The 25,032-nt window shown below is 45.7% G+C and overlaps 1 protein-coding gene and 1 long non-coding RNA gene across 3 annotated transcripts in view; both read left to right on the top strand.

Moving 5' to 3' along the window:
• GPRC5A (G protein-coupled receptor class C group 5 member A) overlaps nucleotides 1–6,145 on the top strand; it is a 31,576-nt gene extending 25,431 nt beyond the window's left edge. For both annotated transcript variants that reach the window (XM_055280585.2, XM_063639660.1), the window contains exons 3-4: nucleotides 1,601–1,659; nucleotides 1,965–6,145. In XM_055280585.2, coding sequence (XP_055136560.2) covers nucleotides 1,601–1,659; nucleotides 1,965–2,057 — 152 coding nt within the window. In that variant the 3' untranslated portion in view covers nucleotides 2,058–6,145. The remainder of the gene's footprint in view (nucleotides 1–1,600; nucleotides 1,660–1,964) is intronic.
• A 10,679-nt stretch (nucleotides 6,146–16,824) lies between these two features.
• The window catches only part of LOC129483333 (uncharacterized), a 56,577-nt gene continuing 48,369 nt past the window's right edge, over nucleotides 16,825–25,032 (top strand). The window contains exon 1 of the long non-coding RNA XR_008658021.2: nucleotides 16,825–16,931. This is a non-coding gene — a long non-coding RNA (uncharacterized lncRNA). The remainder of the gene's footprint in view (nucleotides 16,932–25,032) is intronic.

Genomic DNA, 25,032 nt, shown 5'->3' with positions numbered 1-25,032 from the left:
CCTGAGCCACCCCATCCCATCAAATCCTTCCTGAGCCCTTCCACAGTTGGAACCAACAACCTCTGAAGCTTTGCTCGCAGTCCAGATGAACCAAGTCGCTGTGCTTTCCTGCCTGTGCCTGTGCTCCAGGTGTGTCCGTCCTCTGCCTGGCGTGGCCACCTCCCTCTTCTGCCCTTCTCCAGGATCAGGCATTCCCCAGTTTCCCCTTGTAATCACTCCACCCTGTGCATCTGTAGGACTTTGAAATGCTCTTATCAGGGTCTGCCTCATTGCATTGTTATTTATGTACCTGTCATATGTTCCTTACTCTCCAGTGTCAGCTGCAAGGAGGGATCATTCTGGTTAATCCTTATGTGCTTCACGATCTCTCTCTCTTTTTTTTTTTTTTTTTTTTGAGACAGAGTCTTGCTCCGTCACCCAGGCTGGAGTGCAGGGACAGAATCTCGGTTCGCCGCAAGCTCCGCCTCCCGGGTTCTAGCAATTCTCCTGCCTCAGCCTCCTGAGTAGCGGGAATTACAGATGTGCACCACTATGCCCAACTAATTTTTTTGTATTTTTAGTAGAGACAGGGTTTCACCATCTTGGCCAGCCTGGTCTCGAACTCCTGACCTCATGATCTGCCCGCCTCGGCCTCCCAAAGTGCTGGGATTACAGGCGTGAGCCACCGTGCCCGGCCATGATCTCTTACATAAAGGCATTTAAGTGTTTGTTCAGCAAATTGGGCCCATAAATTTGGTGGGAAATAAATGAACTGCTTTGAACTGCATTCATGATGATTGCATGTGTATATCCTTCTTTCCCAAGCCTCTGGTTTTCCCCAAATACACAGAAAACAGTTGCTCATCAATCCTGCCCCTTCCCAAAGAAAATGATACAAATATATACATATTTTCCTTGTCAGGCAGTTAAGGAAATAGGTAAATCCCCAGTGAGATTCACTCTAGGTACACCCCTGGCCAGATCTATATCTGAAATACTGGTTTTTATGACTTTTCTTTTTCTTTTCTTTTTTTTTTTTTGTTTGAGACAGAGTCTTGTTCGGTCGCCCAGGCTGGAGTGCAGAGGCGCGATCTCGGCTCACTGCAAGCTCTGTCTCCTGGGTTCGCGCCATTCTCCTGCCTCAGCCTCCCGAGTAGCTGGGACTACAGGCACCCGCCACCACACCTGGCTAATTTTTTGTATGTTTAATAGAGACGGGGTTTCACTGTGTTAGCCATGATGGTCTCGATCTCCTGACCTTGTGATCCGCCCGCCTCGGCCTCCCAAAGTTCTGGGATTACAGGCGTGAGCCACCGTGCCCAGCCCATGACTTTTCAAATGTGCTTTTGAAGTGGTCCTAGGATGAGGTGGGGCTCTGGTGAAGTTCTGAAAAGGGGCATCCCTAGTCATCATAGTTATTCATTCATTCAACCAATATTGTGTTTGCTTTGTGCCTGGTCCTAGGCTTGAGGACCTAGTCTCTCTCCCTCCAAGAAACTTAAGGTCTGCTGGAGAGACAGGCAATTAAATGGGCAAGATGTCACACTGTGATAAGTGATACAACGGGGTCAACACAGGTGGGGGCCCCAATGCTTTAATTTCTCCTCTTCCTCTGTTTCAGGTTTTGAAGAGACAGGGGACACGCTCTATGCCCCCTATTCCACACATTTTCAGCTGCAGGTAAGTGATTTTTTTCTCCCTCTTCATCAAAGGCATTAGCACCTCAGGAACACTGATCCTTTGGAAACAGACGATGTTACCATTCTCATGGCCCCTAGATGGCCACTTGAAGGAATGATGGGTCTTCTTTCCTCTAATCAGCCTCATGGGGTTAGCAAGTAAGAATGAGTGCTTGGCATAGAGAGGACTTGGGGGGTGGGAGGCCTGGGAGAAAGGGAAAGAAAGGAGACTCCTGCCTAGACTGGAGACCTGTTGAAATGGCAGGAACTGGAGTGGGTTTCACGATATGACTGTTTCTTTTTCAGAACCAGCCTCCCCACAAGGAATTCTCCATCCCACGGGCCCACGCTTGGCCGAGCCCTTACAATGACTATGAAGTAAAGAAAGAGGGCAGCTAACTCTGTCCTGAAGAGTGGGACAAATGCAGCCGGGTGGCAGAGCCAGCGGGAGCCCAAAGGGATGTGGGCGAAATCTTGAGTCTTCGGAGAAAACTGTACAAGACGCTACGGGAGCAGCTTGCCTCCCTCCCAGCCTCAACCACAATTCTTCCATGCTGGGGCTGATGCGGGCTAATAAGACTCCAGTTCTTAGCGGCGCTGTAGTATTTTTTTTTTTTTGTCTCATCCTTAGGATACTTCTTTTAAGTGGGAGTCTCAGGCACCTCAAGTTTAGACCCTTACTCCTTTTGTTTGTTTTTTGAAACAGGATCTTGCTCTGTCACCCAGGCTTAAGTGCAGTGGCGCGATCACAGCCCAGTGCAGCCTTGACCTCCTGTGCTCAAGCAATCCTCCCATCTCCGCCTCCCAAAGTGCTGGGACTACAGGCGTGAGCCACAGCTCCCAGCCTAGACCCTTACTCTTGCTGTTACTTTCCATGGACTAGAAGTCTGGTCATCTGAGCGCACACTGGCTCACGCAGCTCTAGGGGCCTGCTCCTCTAACAGTGGGCTTTGTGAGGCTCTGTGGCCCAGAGCAGACTTGCACATCTGAGCAAAAATAGCAAAAGCCTCTCTCAGCCCACCAGCCTGAATCTACACTGGAAGCCAGCTTGCTGGCACTCCTGCTCCCCAACCCTTCTCGCCTGGGTAGGAGAGGCTAAAGGTCACCCTAAATTTACTCATGTCTCTGGTGCTGCCTCACATTGGGCCTCAGCAGCTCCCCAGCACCAATTCACAGGTCACCCCTCTCTTTTTGCACTGTCCCCAAACTTGCTGTCAATTCCCATATCTAATCTGCCCCTGCGCTCTGCCAGGAATTCTTTCAGATCTCACTAGCACAGGCCCAGTTGCTCCTTTGTCAGCAGAATTTGCAGATCATTCTTACTTTAAATTCCTGGGGCTGATACTTCTCTCATCTTGCACCCCAGCCTCTGTAAATAGATTTACTGCATTCACAGCTGCATTCTGTAAGTGGGCATGGTCTCCTAATGGAGGAGTGTTCACTGTATAATAAGTTATTCACCTGAGTATGCAATAAAGATGTGGTGGCCACTCTTTCACGGTGGTGGCAGCAGTTACCAGTAGTGAGCATTAGACACTGGGGGAGAGAATGCGGGCTGCCCTGCGAGCTTCATGTTGGAGCTGAAGTTCAAGGTTCACTTCCTTTGGGTTTGTACTTCACCCTTCTTCATGTGTCTCTCCTGTTGCCTCTAAAACAAGTGTGTTTCCCCTCATTTTTGAGGCTGTCAGTGGTGTGAGAGCCAGGATCGTCATGGGGCCTGAGGTTTTACTCCAGAAAGGCAGAGGAATGGCAACCTTGGCTTGGGGTTTGGCAGCCCAGGAAAGGCAGGGAGGAGAGCTCAAAGCCGGTTTCATGTTTCACCCAAGGTCTAATTGTGGGAGAGGACAAATCCAGATCCCCTATTTGACAGAATTAGTTCACAAATGTCTCTCGGCAAAGACATGATACCTAACCATGATAATTGACTTAATCCAAGAAACAGCTCTGTAGGGCAGAGCAATAGGAAATCTCTCTTTGGTTATGAAAAAAAAAATAATCCCTCTACATAGAAACTGAGTGACATGTAAAAATGTGTAGCTAAGTCAGGGAGTTACTTCCTAAGAGCCTGACACTCTGCTTTTCATCAAAAGGAAAAACCGGATTGAGGCAGAGGTGAGGGAGGTGGAGGTGAACGGATGATGTGCTGAGTTAGGGATGTTTATATGCCACAAAGGTTTGGTTGGTAGGCTTCGCACTAAGATTAGCCTAGCTTTGTACTGAAAAGGGGGAAGGACACATAGTGACACAGATCCTTCTGGTCTTTTCCAGGAGGTGTGACCTAAATGAGGTTTGTTGTGAGAAGAAAGCAATGTGTTTTCACATATATTATCTATCATAGGCTAGGGACTCAAGAAATGCATATTCCCTCCCTCCCTCCCTTCCTTCCTTCCTTTCCTTCCTTCCTTACTCTTCTTTTCTTTTCTTTCTTTTCCTTTCTTTTCTTTCTTTTCTTTTCTTTTCTTTTCTTTCTTTTCTTTTCTTTTCTTTTCTTTTTTCTTTCTTTTTCTTTCTTTTTGAGATACAGTCTCACTCTGTCGCCCAGGCTGGAGTGCAGTGGCATGATCTCAGCTTGCTGCAGCCTCTGCGTCCTGGGTTCAAGCGATTTTCGTGCCTCAGCCTTCTGAGTAGCTGGGATTACAGGCGTGCGCCACCACGCCTGGCTAATTTTTGTATTTTTAGTAGAGACGAGGTTTCACCATGTTGACCAGGCTGGTCTTGAACTCCTGATCTTAAGTGATCCGCCCACCTCGGCCTCCCAAAGTGCTGGGATTACAGGTGGGCATCACCATGCCCGGCCTCCTTTCCATCTTTTCTTTCCTTCTCTGGTCTTCATACTACCAACCAAGCAAGGGAGGGAGGAGTAAAAGGTAAAATTACAAAATACTCTGGATCGGCAATTTTTTTTTTTTTTTTTTTGAGACAGGGTCTAGCTGTATGGCCCAGGCTGGAGTGCAGTGGCACAATCATAGCTCACTGCAGCCTCGACTTTCTGTGCTCGAGTGATTCTCCTGCCTCAGTCTCCTGAGTAGCTGGGACCACAGACGTGCACCACCACACTCGGCTAATTTTATTTTTTCAGAGATCACATGTGGTTTGAGGGAGGATAGGGAGGACAGGGTGTCAAGAACAGCATTTTTACCAAGTTGGTATAAAAATGAAACAGGATCCAGGCATGGGCCTTTACACTGACAGTTACAGTAAGTTTTAAAATCTGAGCAACAATTTGAATCACTTCTTGAAAAACAAACACACAAAATATATTTTTTGTAGAGTTGGGGGTCTTGCTCTGTTGCCCAGGCTGGTCTTGAACTCAAGATTCTCCTGCTTTGGCCTCAAGATTCTCCTGCTTTGGTCTCCCACAAGTGTTGGGATTACAGGCGTGAGCTACTGCATCCGGCCTGCTTTCTTTTTAGGGAAAAGGATCTGTGAGAGCATTTATCCCCATGGCTGCCTTCCTCAGGTCAACCTCTTTCCCCGGAAATGGCAACATCTCTGGACTGTTGTTTCTCCTTCTTCCTTCTCCTCCTCCTCCTCCACCATGCCCGGCTGATTTTTGTATTTTTTTTTTTTTTGAGACGGAGTCTTTCTCTGTCCCCCAGGCTAGAGTGCACTGGCACGATCTCGGCTCACTGCAAGCTCCGCCTCCCGGGTTCACGCCATTGTCCTGCCTCAGCCTCCCGAGTAGCTGGGATTACAGGCGCCCGCCACCATGCCCGGCTAATTTTTTGTATTTTTTTTAGTAGAGACAGGGTTTCACCGTGTTAGCCAGGATGGTCTCGATCTCCTGACCTCGTGATCCGCCCGCCTCGGCCTCCCAAAGTGCTGGGATTACAGGCTTGAGCCACCGCGCCCGGCCTGATTTTTGTATTTTTAGTAGAGACAGGGTTTCACTATTTGGGCCAGGCTGATCTCGAACTCCAAACCTTGTGATCCACCTACCTTGGCCTCTGAAAGTCCTGGGATTACAGTCATGAACCACCGCGCCCGGCCCCATTGTTTCCCTTCTAAGAAACGCAGTGGTCTCTGGAGTCTGCACGAGCAGGCCAGCCCTGCACTGAACGCCTGTTCTTGCCAGGTGGCAGAAGGTTGCTGCTCATTTGAGCAGTACCTGTCACCCCTCCACCCCTGCTGCGGCTGTAACTCATCTTCAGGTCTCACACCTTCCGCACATAAATAACCTCTTTTTAAAAATTATCATTTTTTTACTCTTTTCTTTGGAGAGGGTACCAAAGGATAGCTCTTCTGTTTAAGTAGGGACCTCTCATGGCCTGCAGGCTTTGGCATCTGAGAATCAAACTGGAGAAGATTCCGAAGCCATTCTTTTAAGTGTCTCCATCCCTACCTGGGCTGAAATGGAATGTGCAAATGTAGCCCAGCCTGGTCCTTGGGTGTTGCCAGTTGATTGATGACTGGGAGCCAAAGTGGCATCTCCTTTGACCTAAACGGGCGATGATGAAATAAAACTCAGCAGCCTTTCTCTCATCTTTCATTGTGAGATGCGAAATAGAGTGTGTCTCTCTGCCTCTCATTTTAGGCTGAGGCTGTCCAAAACGGCCATGCCCCATGTTTCCACTAGATGGCGCCGACACTTCAGGCATCAACCCTCAGGGCCTCCGAGCCTTGCAAAGACAAGCCACTTGCAAAGACACCCAGTAGGCGCGAGGCAAATGCGTCCCATTTGAAGAGGCTTGTATTTATGAGCTCTTTGCTTCCTCCCTCCCACTATCTTTAAAGAATCGCTCTCCATCTCCTTTGGCAAAGTTCCTTTGCCCTTTGTCTTACTTTTGTGAAACCCTCCAAGGTATTTCCAGTCCATTTGCATGCAATCTGGCATCTTTACGGAGGAGAACGGTCTCATATGCAGTTGTTGTTAACGTCGACTAGTATTTATGTGTTGAGAACACTGGCTGTTTGTCAGGAAAAGTGTGCCAAAACAAAGAGTACCGCCGGCCCTGGAAATGCATCAGCAAAACCCATTTCCCCCGTGCACTCATTCTGAGCTTCCTTCCTTCATTTCTGTCATGACTGCTGAGAACTGGACCGTGCCCAGCTGACCTTTCCCTTCCTTGCCCTCATGTTGCTGCCAGGGTCTGCAGGTTTGCCACTGTCCCGGCCCCAATCTGAAACATGGGATTATTTCAGAATTGGAGGTGGCAGCTTCAGAAAAAAACCCTTCTCGAGTGTTGACTGCTGAGATCCAGGAACCGGGAAATCAACCCCCAGTTTGTAGATTGCCCTCTTTGGAAATTCTGTAGCCCAACCTCGTGGCTGTTTTCTGGAATTCCTTCTATTGGGGCAGACAGTGCTGTGCCTTTCTTGACTTCAGGATGTTCCAAGGATGCTGCTGGATCTGTGTGTGTGTGTGTGTGTGTGTGTGCACCTGACCCTGATTTCTGCAACCTCCAGATTTCTTTCTTGACCCTTCAAAGTGGAACAGTCCAGTGCCAAAAATTTTAGAGTTTGAGAAGGTCACAGAAATCCTCTAGTTGGTGCCTCCACAGTCTTCATTTTACAGAGGAACTCAGGCCTAATGGAGTTAATGCAACTAGATCAGGGTTTTGGTTCTGTGTTCTTTCTACTGTCAGCACCTGTATGGTCAATTCTGGACACTTTTCCCAGAGAAGTCTTTGAGTAGAGAATCCTACTCAAATTTCACTGTATATTTTAAGCATTCCTCTCCTTTCCCTTTGCCTCCCCCGTTGCCTTTTCTTCCCCTGATTTCTCCTCTGGTCATCTCCTCTCCCTTCTGCATGTAAGCCATGGGAAAGGGATGGGGGAGGACAGCTTCTGGTTAAACACAGGACCCCTCTTCCACATCAAATGAACATTGGCTTCCTGGGACAGAAGGCCTTCAAAGGAGGGATTGCAAAGCAAGGCAAAGAGTTCTGTCTTCATTTTCCCCACCCCCATGAGACAGGACTGACGGAGAGGGTGGTGGGGCAACACTGCTTAATGGATGCCTTTTCACATCATTTCAATTTTTAGCCCTCATGGCTGTATTTTCTAATCAGAGACAATAACATTTTAAATAAAACAACAATAAAGAAGTCTGAGTCAGGTGGTAAAATTTGTTGTTTTCAAGCACCATCTTTCGATATACTTGGTTTCATATCATAATGTATTCAAGGTTTCAACTGGTTCTTACATGCTCCCCTTTACTGAGATTTTCTTTTTCTAAAAAAAATTTAAAAAATTTTAAAGGTAATTTTTTTTTCTTTTGGGATAGGGTCTTTCTCTGTCACCCAGCCTGGAGTGCAGTGGTGCAATCACGGCTCACTGCAGCCTCGACCTCCTGGGCTCAGGTGGTCCTCCTGCCTTGGCCTTCTGAGTACTGGCTGGGACCACAGGTTCACACCAACCATATTTGGCTAATTAAAAAAAAATTGTAGAGACAGGGTCTCCCTATGTTGCCCAGGCTGGTCTTGAACTCCTGGGCTCAAGCAACCCTCCCACCATGGCCTCTCAAAGTGTTGGGACTGCAGATGTGAGCCACCATGCCCCCAATCAACAGTGAATTCCTATTCATTTGTTTGTGTTATTAATTCCTTCAACTTCCCTGAGGCCCATAATGAGCCAAAAACCCACACCCATACTCCTTCTTTCTCTTTGCATGGAATTCTGGCTGCCTTCAGGGAGCAAGTGCCACACCTGGAAGAGCCCTCCCTCCCTGTGCAGCTTCTGGGAGCAGGTGCAGAGGTAGTCCTTGGAGAGCCCTGCAGATAACTTGTGTTTGTAATAACTCAGCCAAGATGTTTGTCCCGAGCCCGGTGATTCAATCCAAGTCCAATCCAATCGTGGTCTTCAGCAGAAAAGAAGATGACATGTTAGTGAAATTTAGTTGCCGCGTGTGCCACACCAAATTGCCTGCTTCCAGTTGCTTCTAGTGCAACCCCCTTCCATGTGATGATCTGTCAATCCTGCTGGGTTTGTATCAACTCAACTCAGAAAACTCCTCTGACAAGCCCATGTAGCCAGGCTGTGAGCTCTGGGTCATGATTGTAGGGGCTGGCAACGTGTCTCCTGATTACATAAAGCTACTACCTTTCTCTTTCTAAAAGAAATGCTTCCAGGCCAACTTTTTTTTCCCCCGCCAGGAATTGAAAGAGAAAAAGCACGTGTCAATTTTTAGCATGATTTCTTTTCTTTCTTTTTTTTTTTTTTTTGAGACGGAGTTTCGCCCTTGTTGCCCAGGCTGGAGTGCACTGGCGCGATCTTGGCTCACCACAACCTCTGCCTCCTGGGTTCAAGCGATTCTCCTGTCTCAGCCTCCTGAGTAGCTGGGATTATAGGCATGTGCCACCACGCCCGGCTAATTTTGTGTTTTTAGTAGAGATGGGGTTTTTTCCATATTGGTCAGGCTGGTCTCGAACTCCCGACCTCAGGTGATCCTCCTGCCTCGGCATCCCAAAGTGCTGGGATTACAGGCATGAGCCACTGCGCCCAGCCAGCATGATATCTTATGAACAATGGAAAAAGGCAGAGATCGTGATAATAGAGTTAGGTGGAGTCATAACTTAGACATTCAAGAAGAGATCCTTTACTAGCTGGAAGTCTCGAGTGATGTGCCACGGGGCTCTGTCTTTGCATCTGTTTGGATTACGTTTTCATCAATCACTTGGATAAAGATAAAGCACATTTATCAAGTTTCGCACATGACACAAACTTAGGAAAGACTGAATAATAAAACCAGAATACAAATATATTGCAATAAGCTGGAATAAAGATCCCAAATCAAGAATTTACCTTAATAGATGTAAATGTATTCGTGCCGTCAAAGTAAATTACATAAATACAAATTGGAAAGACTTGGTTTGACAGTAGTTTTTATGAAAAAGACTTGGTAGTTTGAAGTGTCTAGAAAACTGAGAAGAACCAGTGATGAGACAACAGCCAGAAAGTCAAGGCAATCGTAGGCAGCACTGACACATTTGTCCAAGTCAGGGCATGTGCTGTTCCCATGAGGTACCACATCAGAGCATAAAATCCACATTTGTGCAGCTCACTCTAATGGAGCAGGAGCTTCTAACAGAGGAGCTATTTTTGGAATTTCATGACATACGGAATGGCTGATGGGACTGGAACTAGTCAATCCGGAGAGGAGGAGATGTTGCAGGGGCATAATCATCACCATCACTAACATTTACTGTGCGATTACTCCGTGCCAGGCTCTGTTTGAAGTGCTTTATTTATTTATTTATTTTTGAGATGGAGTTTCGCTCTTGTCACCCAGGCTGGAGTGCAGTGGCGTGATCTTGGCTCACTGCAACCTCTGCCTCTCAGGTTCAAGCGATTCTCCTGCGCCAGCCTCTTGAGTAGCTGGGATTACAGGTGCCTGCCATCACTCCTGGCTAATTCTTGTATTTTAGTAGAGACGGGGTTTTACCATGTTGGCCAGGCTAGTCTCGAACTCCTGACCTCAGGTGATCTGCCCACCTCGGCCTCCTAAAGTGCTGGGATTACAGGCGTGAGCCACTGTGCCCGGCCTAAGCACTTTAGATGTATAATATAATTTAATATGTATAAAAACCTCATGGGTTATTACTATTGTTGTCCCTTTTTTATTTAACACCTGCAGACACTGAAGCACCCGGGGCTAAGTAACACCCAAGGCAACACAGCTGTCAAGTGATTGGCTGGGAGCCAGGGCGGGGCGGGCTGCCTCCAGATTTCTTATCGATAACTCCCTGCTGCCTCCCAACTGTCTTTAATAATGATCGCCAAACAGGTGGCTCTGTGGTTAGAAATTTTTGGCAAGCAGATTCCAGAAGAGCTTCCTGCAAAATAGCGGGTCCTCTCTTGGCTGGTGATGTTCAAGCTCAATGAACTGATCAGTTCAATGCTATTCAAATAGCGTGCGCTACATTCCTAAGGCAACTTGCATTCTAAAGCAAAGCTAAGAAGAAGAGAATTGTCTTGTAACACACAACTAACAATGACATCCAATAAAAACACTTATTAAAAGGTGAGGACACATCCTTCAGCTCTGCTGGGGACAATGCGGGGAATTCTGTCTGGAGCGAGGCCTTAGATAAGCTTGAGGCAGCTTGTAATTCTTAGGGTTTAGACTTTTATTGGCTGAGTTGTTATTCCTCATATTTGAATCTAAGAGCTATGGAGGGTTCTTAGATTATAGTTTTACTGGACAGTTTTCTTTCCATATACCTCCAACCCGAATGCTTCCTTTGCCCTTCAGGTGAAAGTGGAAATACTCTTCACTCTTGGGATGGGCCCTCACCTTTTAGTAAGTGTTATGATTGGGTGTCGATTAAAATTAAGGGGGCTGTGTGTTGCAGGACTATTCCTTTGTTCAGAGCCCTGCTTTAGAATGGGAGCTGCCATGGATTAGAGCTCATGCTATGTTAATGTGACTTTTTGTGGACACGGTGATGATCTAAAATCCTTTGCAAAAGCACTTGAATTTTGTAAACACCACTGTGTTCTCCCACCTCAGATACATGTAGTCAATGTCTGAACTATTGCCTGATTTCGTTCTTTAGAAAAAAACTACTGTCTTTTTAAGAAAAAAAAGCAAAAAACAAAAAACTAGTCCATGTTGTCTTTGAGGGTGATTAATTGCATAAGAAAGAACCCCATGATTCGTGTTACTCAGCAAAATCAAAAAGGCTTGTGCGTTGTACTTGGGTAGCACGAGTTTATCATCTGAGTCACAAACCCATGACCTCTGGATACTTGGGAGCCAGAATGAGGGTCCAAGGGAGCATCTGACTGTACCGAATTAGAGGGAGGGAGAGGAAGGGGAGGGGTGCCAGGGATTCCTTGGGAAGAAAGCGTCAGAGTGAGGGTGAGGGGATGGGGGGTGAGAGCCGATAAGTAGGAGGAAGAGTTGTAAAATCAGAGCCTGGCAAAGTAAAGAAGATAAAAGAATGTTACACTAAAGTTAAAATTAAGGACTTAAGAATCAGGAATTTGGCCGGGTGCAGTGGCTCGTACCTGTAATCCCAGCACTTTGGGAGGCCGAGGCGGGCAGATCACGAGGTCAGGAGTTCGAGACCAACCTGACCAACATGGTGAAACCTCGTCTCTATTAAAAATACAAAAAAATTAGCCAGGCATGGTGGCATGCGCCTGGAATCCCAGCTACTCAGGAGGCTCAGACAGGAGAATCTCTTGAACCAGGGAGGCGGAGGTTTCAGTGAGCTGAGATCATGCCATTGCACTCCAGCCTGGGCGACAGAGCAAGACTCCATCTCAAAAAAAAAAAAAAAAAAAAGAATCATGAATTCAGGAAAATATTAAGTTACAATTCCCAAAGGGTCAGACCTGTGTGTGAAACTGGGCAGATGGGTTTGACCTCATCATAGAACGTCCTTCTAGTTTTTCCTCTACGTTTCTAGAACGCCCGGCTTCATGAAAGACGGGGAACAAGGTGAGGAGTGGCCTCCTCAAAGCACATAACCGCGCATGCTCAGAGATGGGTCTTTTGATGATGTTGGCCATCCCCTCCCCACTCCCAACGCCCTGGCTAGGTCCTCTGTCCTTTCCTTTCTCTGACAAACCTGGCGGCAGTGCCAGAAACAATGAATTGATGAATTGGTACCTGTATATTTTTCCCAGATCATCAGGGCTAGAGTCTGCGTGCATGTGTGTTGCATTTAACTTTAAAAGAAAACTAGAATTTAGAAAGAAAAATGACTGTTTATATATTCTGCGTAATGGAGAGGTTTCCTTCCTTCCTTCCTTCCCTCTTTCCCTCCCTCCCTTCCTTTTTTCCTTCCCTCCCTCTCTCCCTTCCTTCCCTCCCTCTCTCCCTCTTTCTTTTCTTTTCTTTTCCTTTTTTCTTTCTTTTTTTTTTTTTTTTTTTGAGACGGAGTCTTGCTCTGTCACCCAGGCTGGAGTGCAGTGGCGCAATCTCGGCTCACTGCAAGCTCCGCCTCCCGGGTTCACGCCATTCTCCTGCCTCAGCCTCTCCGAGTAGCTGGGACTACAGGCGCCCGCCACCACGCCCGGCTAATTTTTTTGTATTTTTAGTAGAGACGGGGTTTCACCGTGGTCTCGATCTCCTGACCTCGTGATCCACCCGCCTCAGCCTCCCAAAGTGCTGGGATTACAGGCGTGAGCCACCGCGCCCGGCTCCTTTTTTCTTTCTTGACGGAGTCTCACTTTGTTGCCCAGGCTGGAGTGCAGTGGCACGATCTGGGCTCACTGCAAGCTCCGCCTCCTGGGTACACGCCATTCTCCCGCCTCAGCCTCCCACGTAGCTGGGACTACAGGCATGCTACCACGCCCGGCTAACTTTTGGTACTTTTAGTACAGATGCAGTTTCACTGCATTAGCCAGCTTGGTCTCCATCTCCTGACCTCGAGATCCGCCTGCCTCAGGCTCCCAAAGTGCTGGGATTACAGGCATGAGCCACCGTGCCTGGTCTCTCTTTTGTTTTCTTTTTTTTCTTTCTTTCTCTCTCTTTCTCTCTCTCTCTTTCTTCCCTTCCTTCCTTCCTTCCTTCCTTCCTTCCTTCCTTCCTTCCTTCCTTCCTTCCTTCCCTCTCCCTCCCTCCCTCCCTCCCTTCCTTCCTTCCTTCCTTCCTTCCTTCCTTCCTTCCTTCCTTCCTTCCTTCCTTCCATTCTTCCTTCCTTCCTTTCTTTGTTCTTTCTTGTCTTGCCCTGTCACCCAGGCTGGGCAATCTACCTGCCTTAGGCTTCTGAGTAACTTGGACTACAGGTGTGCACCATCACACCTAGCTTTTTTTGATTTTTTATAGAGATGGGGGGTCTATGTTGCCCAGGCTGGTCTCGAACTCCCAAGCTCAAGCAATCCTCCTACCTTGGCCTCCCAAAGTGCTGAGATTACAGGGGTGAGCCACCATGCCTGGCTGTGGAGAAGCTTTCATGCTCCCCAGATATCTTCTTCAGTGGTCTGTGAGAATCTGAGAAATTCCTGGTATGTGTGGGGTACCTGCTGGTGGCTGTGTGTACAGGCACACTCACACATCCACCCACATCCACATCCACTCCTGTATACACCAATTGGCCATAAGCCTAAGGTATGGAGAGTCATTTCTACATGTTAGATGAAACCAGTGCCCTTGCCTTCTATCACCGTATGTGTATGTGCACATTGTCATGACAAATAAAACACATTTCCATTCAAGTCAATAGCAAAACAAGGTTGCCGCTTGTGTGGCTGAAAAGCAGTGCATGTCACCAACTGTCCCTAACTCACGGTGAGTGATCCATCCCTGTGACCTTGATTTTCACAATCTTTCATTTTTATTTACCTTTTATCTTTTGTAGAGATGGGTTCTCACTATGTTACCCAGGCTGATCTTGAACTCCTGGGCTCAGGCAGTCATCCTGCCTCAGCCTCCCGAGTAGCTGGGACTACAAGCCGGCCCAGATATAAGCAGGCATTTTTTTTTATTTTTTATTAGTATTATTTTTTGAGACGAAGTCTCTGTCTGTTGCCCAGGCTGGAGTGCAGTGGTGCGATCTCAGCTCACTGCAACCTCTACCTCCCAGGTTCAAGAGATTCTCTTGCCTCAGCCTCCTGAGTAGCTGGGATTACAGGCACAAGCCACCATGCCCGGCTAATTTTGTATTTTTAGTAGAGACGGGTTTTCACTATGTTGGCCAGGCTGATCTTCAACTCTTGACCTCAAGTGATCTGCTCACCTCAGCCTCCCAAAGTGCTGGGATTACAGGCGTGAGCCACAGTGCCCGGCCTGAACAGGCAGTTTAATGCTGGGCTCCCATAGTGGTAAGTCTTCAGAGTACTGAAATTTTGAATTTAGATTTATTTGTTGGTTTGTGTGTTTTTCTCTCACTATTATATAGGCTTTAGAAGGACAGACATTTGTTCTGTTTTTCTCAGTATTCCCTGAGCCTAGGACAGTGCCTGTACACATGGGTAAAATGAATAAACTTTTTGGGAGAAGGCTATTATTTTTTGTTGTTTTTTTTTTGTTTTTTTTTGGTCACAGGCTAATTAGAATGATGTCCTTTCACTCAGAGAACACAGCTCTCAGGTTCCTCTCTTCTCTATTCTGGTGTCTTGAATGCCAATTTGTCTTCAAATAATTTTGATGAATTTCAGTTGATCAACCATCAGATTTTTGTGGGTGTTTGTTTCCATACAAGAACACTTAAATCCAGTGTGATAAAAGCAACTTACAAGCCCGAGGCTTGGAAGAAAGGAAAGGAATTTTTTACTTCTTGGGCTGAATACATTTCATCACATCCCAATTTATTTCCCTGAGGCTTTTCTTTGTCAAGCTTGGGAAAGTGCTGTTTCCTAGGAGAACCACACAAGAACAAACTTTAAATATGAGAAAAGAGAAAAGCATACCCCAAAGCAAAACAAAACAAAAACCCCAAAAAACAATAATAAGAGAAATATTTTAGATGGATTTTCCGCAAAGATCAATTGCACTGTGTTCCAAATGCATTTCTTTTCTTTCTAAAATTTTTTTTTTGAGATGAAGTTCACTCTGTTATGCAGGCTGAGTGCAGTGGCATGATCTTGGCTCACTGCAACCTCCACCTTCTGGGTTCAAGCGATTCTCCTGCTTCAGCCTTTCAAGTAGCTTCAGGTGCCCACCACCATGCCTGGCTAATTTTGTATTTTCAGTAGAGATGGAGTTTCACCATGTTGGCTAGGCTGATCTCAAGCTCCTGACCTCAAATGATCCACTCGTCTCAGCCTCCCAAAGTGCTAGGATTACAGGCGTGAGTCACTGCGCCCAGCATAAAGTGCATTTGTTTTCTAAACTGACTTGAACCAAAATGGATGAACAAAGACCCTTCAGATGATGTACACCAAACTGGAAATAGATGAGAATACCAGCAAATAGGCTCAGGGGAAATTTATCTTCTTGAATTTTCAGGCATAAGCTGCTTTTGGCAATGTTTTCTCTTACAAAAACAGGGTGAGCCTGTCCTGGATGGAGGCTGGGTGGGAACTCCAGGTCAGAGCAGATGCGGAACCGTGGCATGGGGGAGACTATATCCCAAAGAGGTGGGGGTGGGGAAGAAGATGAAAAGTGAAAGACGAATGTTCCCAGGGGCAGGAATTCATAAACTCTTTCCATTGATTCTGCTCTCCCAAGCCAATCACTTTCTGCCTTTTTGGACGAAATTTGGGAAAGCCTGGACAGTCTGCTACAAACCAGACCAGAGCCTTTCCTTGTCAACAGAGCAGCACTTCCTAAACTTATACTGTGTTAAAAATCACATGGGAATTTTTTTAAAATGCAGTGTCTCGAGGCCTCCTGGAGTTATGATTTAGTAGGTCTGAGTCAGGGTCCAAGAATTTGTATCTGGAGCAAGTATCCCGGTGATTCTTCTGCTTGGACAGGGTTGGGACAAGGCGTCGGCCAGTCATCCACATTGTCTTTTTGCAGATCTATTAATCTTCCATGCAGGCTCCAACAGCTCCTTCCCGGCCTGGGAACCCAAATCCGCAGGAAGAATCTTGGGGTGTTTGTTCTCTTGGCTTATTCATTCAGAGCCGTCGTGTGTGGTTCTGCAAACAGTACTCAGATTCGTTCCCTCTCCCCGTAGGGATCTTGCTAGAGATGCCCAGGGTTAACAGTGGAACTCCATATGGAGACGGAGGCATGAGGGGAGCTTCGTTGGAGATGGGACAGCCTGCTCCACCGCGAAGCCTACTGAGGCTCTCTTTTTACGTACCCCGCGCAATCTCATCTCCCTGCACAACTTCCACCTCCACATTTCAGCTCATTCCCTAATGTCTGCCTCTGTTGGAACTCCACAATCTCATCTTTATCTGCCTAGATGCGTTACAGTAGGTAGTTGTCAGGTATGAGCAGGGCAGGAGAGGGTCCGTTCCAATACCGGGAACCTCAGGTGACCATCAGGTGATGGTCAGGCGGCTGTTAGTCTGTCGCTCTAAAATAATAATTGGTCACAGCTGGTGCCAGGGAAAGACAGGCTCCCAGTAGATAGAAAACACCTGAAACATGTGATAAGCAGCTTCCCGATAAGATCTTAGGAGTTGGGCGAGTGGATTCAAGCATGAGCACTAAGAGGCAGAATGGCAGAGTTTAACCGGTATATGACCTTCTAGGGACATTTGACTGATAAGGGAAGAACGCCTCACGTGAGCGTGTGTACAACTCCTGCATGCGTACAAACACACTGCGCATGCTCCCCTCCCAGGTGCTGGCAGGCCACACACTGCGCATGCTCCCCTCCCAGGTGCTGGCAGGCCACTGCGCAAGTGTGAACAACCCACACCAAGGGAAGAGTCAGGTGAGAAGGAACGCAAGACTCCAGAAGCATGCCAGCGTATAAAACCGTAAGTCAGAGGTCAGACTGACCACTTGATCTCTCAAGTCGCCCGCTTGGCCTCTTCCAAGTGTACCTTACTTCCTTGCACTCCTGCTCTACAACTTTTTAATAAACTTTCATTCCTGCTCTAATACTTGCCTCAGTCTTTCCTGCCTTACCACAATATTTTTAAAAACAAAATCAATACCAAAAAGCCCATGATAAACAACATATCAAAATTTTATAAAACCAGGCTGTTTGGTTTGTTTTACGACCCTGCGTTATTGCAAGAGAGGAGCCATTTCCAATCAGGCTTCGGATCCTGGGCTTGTGTGGCTGCTGTGTCCCTGCCATGGATCTGTGAGGGTTGACATTGGGGTACAAACAAATTGGGCAATGAAGGGCTTTATATATATATATACACACACACACACCATATACATACACACACATACATACATATGTATATATATAGTTTGTATTTTGAGAGGGAAGAAAGAGAGATGAAAGAAAGGGAGGGCTTAAAAATATTTTTTTGAGACAACGTCTTGCTCTGTTGCCCAGGCTAAAGTGCAGTGGCACCATCATGGCCCACTGTTGCCTGAACCTCTCAAGCCCCATCAATTCTCCCACCTCAGCCTCCTGAGTAGTTGGAACTATGGGTGTGTGCCACCATTCTTGGGTACTTTCTAAAAAATTTATTAAAAAAAATATTTGAGACAGGGTCTTGCTTTGTTGCCAGGCTGGAGTGCAGCATTGCAATCACAGCTCACTGCAGTCTTGACCTCCTGGGCTCAAGCAATCCTCCTGCCTCAGCTGCCTGAGTAGCTGGGTTCACAGGTACGTGCCACCACAGCCAGCTAATTTTTTTGATTTTTAGTAGAAATGGGGTCTTGCTATGTTGCCCAGGCTGATCTTGAACTCCTGGATTCAAGCAATCCTTCCGTCTTAACCTCCTAAAGTGCTGGGATTTCAGGCATGAGCCACCATGCCTAGCCTCTTGGATATTTTTATTAGATAATTTTTTTTTTTTGTAGAGATGGGGGTCTTGCTATGTTGCCCAGGCTGGTCTTGGACTCCTGGGCTCAAGTCGTCCTGCCTTGGCCTCCAAAGGTGTTGGGATTACAAGTGTGAACCACTGTACCTGGACTTTTTATTTTTGTTTTTGTTTTAAAAGAGAGAAGAAAGGGAGTTGGGGGGAAGGAGACTTTATATATATATATATATATATAATTTTATATATATACATATAATTATATATATAATTATATATATATAATTATATATATATATATACACATAATTTTATATATGTATAATTTTTTTTTTTATTTTTTTTGAGATGGAGTCTTGCTCTGTTGCCCAGGCTTGAATGCAATGGTGCATTCTTGGCTCACTGCAACCTCTGCCTCCCAGGTTTAAGCAATTCTTCTGCCTCAGCCTCCCTAGTATCTGGGATTACAGGCGTATGCCACCACACCTGGCTAATTTTTTTGTATTTTTAGTAGAGATGGGGTTTCACCACATTGACCCAGCTGGTCTCAAACTTCTGACCTCAAGTGATCCACCTGCCTCCGCCTCCCAAAGTGCTTGGATTATAGGCGTGAGCCATCGTGCCGGGCCGAGGCTTAATTATTTTTTGATTGGAGACTTTTAAATGAGCTTTTTCCACTTGGTTCAAAGCATGGAAAGATATTTTGATAAGTGCACATAGGGACACACACGTTTCCTTCTGTCTCGGGCTCTAAGAGGGCCTGGCACAGCAGTGCTCACTGATGATCAGGCCTCTCCTTCCAGTGCTCTTCACACACTGACCATGTCTACATTCCTCCTTTTGGGATGGAAGCGCTGTGGGGGCAGAGCCAACCTCTCCCGTTGCTTCTCTCTTTGTCTATCTCTGCTCCAGCATAAGGAAGTCTTGCAGCTTGCTGAATGAGCCTTGGTTTTCCTTGCAGCCTCACCTTCAGACAGACTTTTCTGACCCGCATACCTGGTCCAATGCTGTCAGTTGACTAGTTTGGGATTTTTGCACTGTTCACAGGCACCCAGCTGAGATGGTTGGGGTGGGGTTGGAATCCAGTCTCACTGCTGGCCAAGCCCTGGATGCTGGCCTGAGGTCACATCCTTTGGGGTGGGGGCACATTTAAAAATTTATCCACTCAGAGGAGGCACATATTTCTAACTCACACACAGTCTCCCTGTGTGTGGCTGTTCTGAGTACCATTCCCAACATCATGTGTTCAGGGAATTTCTACCCCCCACCAACCCCATGTAAGACAGAGCTTGAGCTTTTGACCTCCTCTGTGAAGTCTATTTTGCTTTCAGTCTCTTAGACAGAATTGCTTTTTTGTCTGGGAGACAGAAGTTTCTAAGTGCTTACTCTCGAGTTCTATACTTACTTTGTGGCAGACTAGTGACAAACCATCAGCTGACCAGGCCCAGGTCTGGAGGCCACACTTCGAGGGCTCCACCTTAGACCAGCCCTCTGCTGCACGCAGGGTGACCTTCTACATGTTTTTATGATGGAAGCAAGCTATCTCTGTGAATTGTAATTATGTGGACAAACGCGGAGCCACATGGCTGGCAGAGCAGTCTGGCATGCATCAGTCAAGAGCAGGGCAGTTCTTCTTTGATCTAAGAATGTCTTCGAAGAACACTAGAAAACAGATGGTAAAGTAAAATGTTCAGACAAGTAACTCCTTGCTTTACCTCAGGATACCAAAGGACTGGTTCAGTGGCTATGTCAGTCAGGATGGGCTGGGTTAGCTGACATAACAAACAGCCCCAAGTCTCAGTGGCATAAAGCAACAAAGCTTTGTTTCTTGCACACACTGCATGTTCATCATGGAACCCAGATGAATGCAGCAGTTGCTATATGGAATATTGCTTACCACCATGGGAGGAAGGAAAAAGCCCACGAGGGTCTTGCATCAACAATTAATTGCTTGGGACTTGGAAGTGACATCATTTCTGCTCACAACTTGTAGGGCAGAATTAGTGTCATCATCCCCCACAACCTCAAAAGGTGCAAAAGTGCAAACTGGCAGTGTACCCAGAAGACAAGAGAGTTTGGAAATATTTGGAAAACAGCAATTATGACTACCACAGTGACACTTTCCATAAAGTTGACAGATTTTCCTAATTTTCTAAATAACCACCCCTACTAGTTGTTTTGGTGTCTAGAAAAATGAGTTGTCAACAGCAGGACACAGCAGTAACAACTGCAGTTAAAAACCAAAAGGACAGTCTTTTTTGAAAATCGTGTGGTGACATCTCTGCCAGTAAATAAAGATTCTCATGGGGTATGTGTCTATTTTATGTTGTAGAGGTGGCTCAGATTATGCTGTAAAAAACAGCAGAGTGATAGTGGCCCAAATGCAGTTTATTAGGTGAGAGTCTTAGCATCTTAGTAAAATATATATTATAAAATATATGTATGTCTCTGTGTGTGTGTATGTGTGTATTTCATAATTGAAAAGCATTGGCTGAGCCATCCAATGGATCAGATGAGATGGTGGATGTAAAAATTATTTGTAAATTGTAAAGAGCTATAAAGTAGAAAGCAAAGCACTATTTAAAAAAATTGTTGTTACTCTAAAAGATCAGGCATCTCATCATAGGGTCATCACTGGACACTTACGATCTAAGATCTTATTCTGCTTTAGGTATATACTCATTTCCTTTCATTTGCATTTAAAACAAAGCTCTAATTATAGCACTCCTACAGTGAACATCCTTTTTTTCTTTTTTTTTTTTTTTTTTTTTTTTTTGAGACAGCCTCGCTTTTTTGCCCAGGCTGGAGTATAGTGGCATGATCTCGGCTCACTGCAACCTCTGTCCGCTGGGTTCAGGCAATTCTCCTGCCTCAGCCTCCCAAGTAGCTGGGATTACAGGCTCCCGCCACCATGCCTAGCTAAGTTTTGTATTTTTAGTAGAGACGGGGGTTTTGCCATGTTGGCCAGGCTGGTCTTGAACTCCTGACCTCAGGCAGTCTACCCTCCTCGACCTCCCAAAGTGCTAGGATTACATGCGTGAGCCACCACGCCTGGCCAGCAAACATTCTTTTAATCTGACCAGCTATATATACTCAAAACAAAACTGAAAAACTCAGTTTTTCTGGAGATAAATTTCCCTGTGATTAATGCCACTGAATTAAACATTGAGAATTTTTTTTTTTTTTTTTGAGATGGAGTCTCACTCTGCCGCCCAGGCTGGAGCACAGTGGCGTGATCTCGGCTCACTGCAACCTCCGCCCCACCGAGTTCAAGCGATTCTCCTGCCTCAGCCTCCTTTCTGTCTTCCCCTCGCACAATACAAGCTTCCTGAGTAGTTGGGATTACAGGTGCCTGCCACCGTGCCTGGCTAATTTTTGTATATTTAGTAAAGACAGGGTTTCAACATCTTGGCCAGGCTGGTCTTGAACTCCTGATCTCATGATCCACCCGCCTCGGCCTCCCAAAGTGTTGGGATTACAGGCGTGAGCCATCATGTCCGGCCAAACATTGAGAAATTTAAAAATTAGTTGCAGATAAAGTCTACACAAGTTTCTTCTACATACAAATAAAGCCCAGGTGGAAACTACAAGGAAATGTTCCATTTGTAGCATATACTTTAAAAAGTTCAGCCCCCTCAATACATGTAGGTGGGTCTTGTTTTAGGAAGATGTGCAAATTTTCAAATTCTTAAAACAGAATAATTAAGGGGTGAATTGCACATTAAAAAGTCATTTTAGGCTAGGCGTGGCATCTCATGCCTATAATCCCAGCACTTTGGGGGGCCGAGGTGGGAGAATTGCTTGAGGCCAAGAATTCAAGACCAGCCTGGGCAACATAGCAAGACCTTGTCTCTTAAAAAAAATTGCCAGGCGTGGTGGTGTGCACCTGTATGTAGTCCCAGCTATTTATGAGGCTGAGGTGGAAGGATGCTTGAGCCCAGGAGTCTGAGGCTGCAGTGAGCTATGATTGCATCACTGCAGTCTATCCTGTGTGACATAGTGAGAGCCTGTCTCTAAAAAATATGCAAATAAAGTAGAAAGTAATTAAAAAAGCATAATGTGCTCCCTCAGTGCATTAATATCATAAAAAACATGTGAGTGAGTAAAAAATTATGTCAGTTCTACAAGTTGAAATATATATACAATTCTATGGATAGCTTCCTGTGTACATATGTTGTAGCATATATGCCATCATCTCACAATTAATGGGCAATAATAGATGCAACTGAAATTCCTACAGTTTAGTTGATCTTGAATCCTAGGATGACACAGTAACCTCAAGAACCGTATCATTTGCCAAACCTAGACTTGATTTAACTAGATACTAAATATGATTCAAGTTCTAATAGTGCTCGCGCCTGTAATCCCAGCACTTTGGGAGGCCGAGGCGGGCAGATCACGAGGTCAGGAGATCGAGACCATCCTGGTTAACACGGTGAAACCCCATCTCTACTAAAAATACAAAAAAATTAGCTGGGTGTGGTGACGGGCGCCTGTATTCCCAGCTACTCCGGAGGCTGAGGCAGGAGAATGGCATGAACCTGGGAGATGGAGCTTGCAATGAGCCGAGATCACGCCACTGCACTCCAGCCTTGGCGACAGAGCGAGACTCCGTCTCAAAAAAAAAAAAAAAAAAAGAAAAACCCAGAAAAGATATTCAGTGGCACTTCCAAAGTGCACTTGGAAGCTCTTTTAGTGACGATTCAGGTAATTTTAGAAATCGTCATTGTGCTTGCCTCTCTGATCCAACAGTTTGATTATTGCTGTCCAAAAGACCACCGCGATGGCTAAAAGGTAGAAAGAAGACCTTTACTGGCGATATTGCTTTGCCAGCTGGGAAGAGAAAGTGTCCAGTGTTTATCAAAGGTGCTCTCTCTTCAAGGAGGGGAAGGATGGTTGGGTTTTATGCCTCACAGGGTCTGTATTACACACTAGAGTCATACATATTCAGCAGGTTTGGGGAAAAGCTATACATATTTATGAAGGCTGCCTAGTGCTTGAGCAATGGGTAAATATATATGCACCATACATCCCCTGTGCACTTTGGGGTGGGGTTTTAGCATTAAAATGAGGTAGAATTTGGCTCTTTATGTCAAAAGGTGAACTTTATGACTCAAAGACAGTTTGTGCACGGCCTCTACAAGCTGGCTGAAATTGGCTTAAGGTCTGCAGTTGTTTGTCAAAAAAGAGGATGTTTGTAAGGTTGATCCTCTGTCCAACAGAGTTGTAGTGGTCTGGGTTGTAAACCAGAGTTCAGATAATCTGCCTCATAGCTTCTATTGTTAGGGGGTTTAGTGAAAGTGCGGTTTTGCTTGTAGAAATTTAGAAATTTGTCATGCCACCTGGCCCCTGAATGCTTGACCTCTAGGTAATATTTTGATTTCTTTACCCTTAGGGTCCATCTTAGCTGATAAAGGGGTGTCTGTTTTGCTCTCTCAGGTCACATCATCACAGTAATCCAGTCACATGGATTTTCTTGAGACATTCCTGAAGGCAGCCCCAGGAAAGGCATTCTGATAATACTTTAACAACGGCTGCAATTTTGTGCCTCCTGATGTAACCACTTTGAAGTCCTTTAAATAAATAAGTTCTGATATATGTTACCCGACAAACTTAATGTCACAGGTGGTGACTATCTGGGGCCAATTGCGTGGGTGGTAAAGGAGTTTATCAAGACAGTTGTACGTAAAGGGATGCAGATTTATTGAGAAGGAATGAAAATACTTTGCAAGGCTGCAACAGGCAGCACAGCAGAAAAGGATCTGTCTGCAGAGAGAGAGGGGCTGGAGGGAAGTATTATAGGATCGTGCTGGAAGGAGGTCCCCCAGCAGGTCCTTGTGCCCGTGGGTTGTTTGTGATTAGCCATCTCTCAGAACAATCATTCATTCATTGATATTCCCCACCTGCCCCCCCACTCCAACCCGGGGCCCCTTCCTTGTCATTGTTTACTTATCAGGACTCCACACGTAATTCTAAGTAAGCTATCTTTGATGAAGAGTGGCAGATATGATCTCTTTTTTTTATTTTTTATTTTATTATTATACTTTAGGTTTCAGGGTACATGTGCACAATGTGCAGTTTTGTTACATATGTATCCATGTGCCATGTTGGTTTGCTGCACCCATTAACTCGTCATTTAGCATTAGGTATATCTCCTAATGCTGTCCCTCCCCGCTCCCCCCACCCCACAACAGTCCCTGGAGTGTGATGTTCCCCTTCCTGTGTCCATGAGTTCTCATTGTTCAATTCCCACCTATGAGTGAGAACATGTGGTGTTTGGTTTTTTGTCCTTGCGATAGTTTACTGAGAATGATGTTTTCCAGTTTCATCCATGTCCCTACAAAGGACATGAACTCATCATTTTTTATGGCTGCATAGTATTCCATGGTGTATATGTGCCACATTTTCTTAATCCAGTCTATCGTTGTTGGACATTTGGGTTGGTTCCAACTCTTTGCTATTGTGAATAGTGCCGCAATAAACATACGTGTGCATGTGTCTCTATAGCAGCATGATTTATAGTCCTTTGGGTATATATCCAGTAATGGGATGGCTGGGTCAAATGGTATTTCTAGTTCTAGATCCCTGAGGAATCGCCACACTGACTTCCACAATGGTTGAACTAGTTTACAGTCCCACCAACAGTGTAAAAGTGTTCCTATTTCTCCACATCCTCTCCAGCACCTGTTGTTTCCTGACTTTTTAATGATGGCCATTCTAACTGGTGTGAGATGGTATCTCATTGTGGTTTTGATTTGCATTTCTCTGACGGCCAGTGATGATGAGCATTTTTGCATGTGTTTTTTGGCTGCATAAATGTCTTCTTTTGAGAAGTGTCTGTTCATGTCCTTTGCCCACTTTTTGATGGGGTTGTTTGTTTTTTTCTTGTAAATTTGTTTGAGTTCATTGTAGATTCTGGATATTAGCCCTTTGTCAGATGAGTAGGTTGCAAAAATTTTCTCCCGTTTTGTAGGTTGCCTGTTCACTCTGATGGTAGTTTCTTTTGCTGTGCAGAAGCTCTTTAGTTTAATTAGATCCCATTTGTCAGTTTTGGCTTTTGTTGCCATTGCTTTTGGTGTTTTAGACATGAAGTCCTTGCCCATGCCTATGTCCTGAATGGTATTGCCTAGGCTTT

This window comes from Symphalangus syndactylus, chromosome 5 (genome assembly GCF_028878055.3).
Source record: "Symphalangus syndactylus isolate Jambi chromosome 5, NHGRI_mSymSyn1-v2.1_pri, whole genome shotgun sequence".
In the NCBI taxonomy this organism is placed as follows: domain Eukaryota; kingdom Metazoa; phylum Chordata; class Mammalia; order Primates; family Hylobatidae; genus Symphalangus; species Symphalangus syndactylus.
The sequence above is the reverse complement of the archived record's forward strand: the minus strand, read 5'-3'. Positions and strand labels throughout refer to the sequence as shown.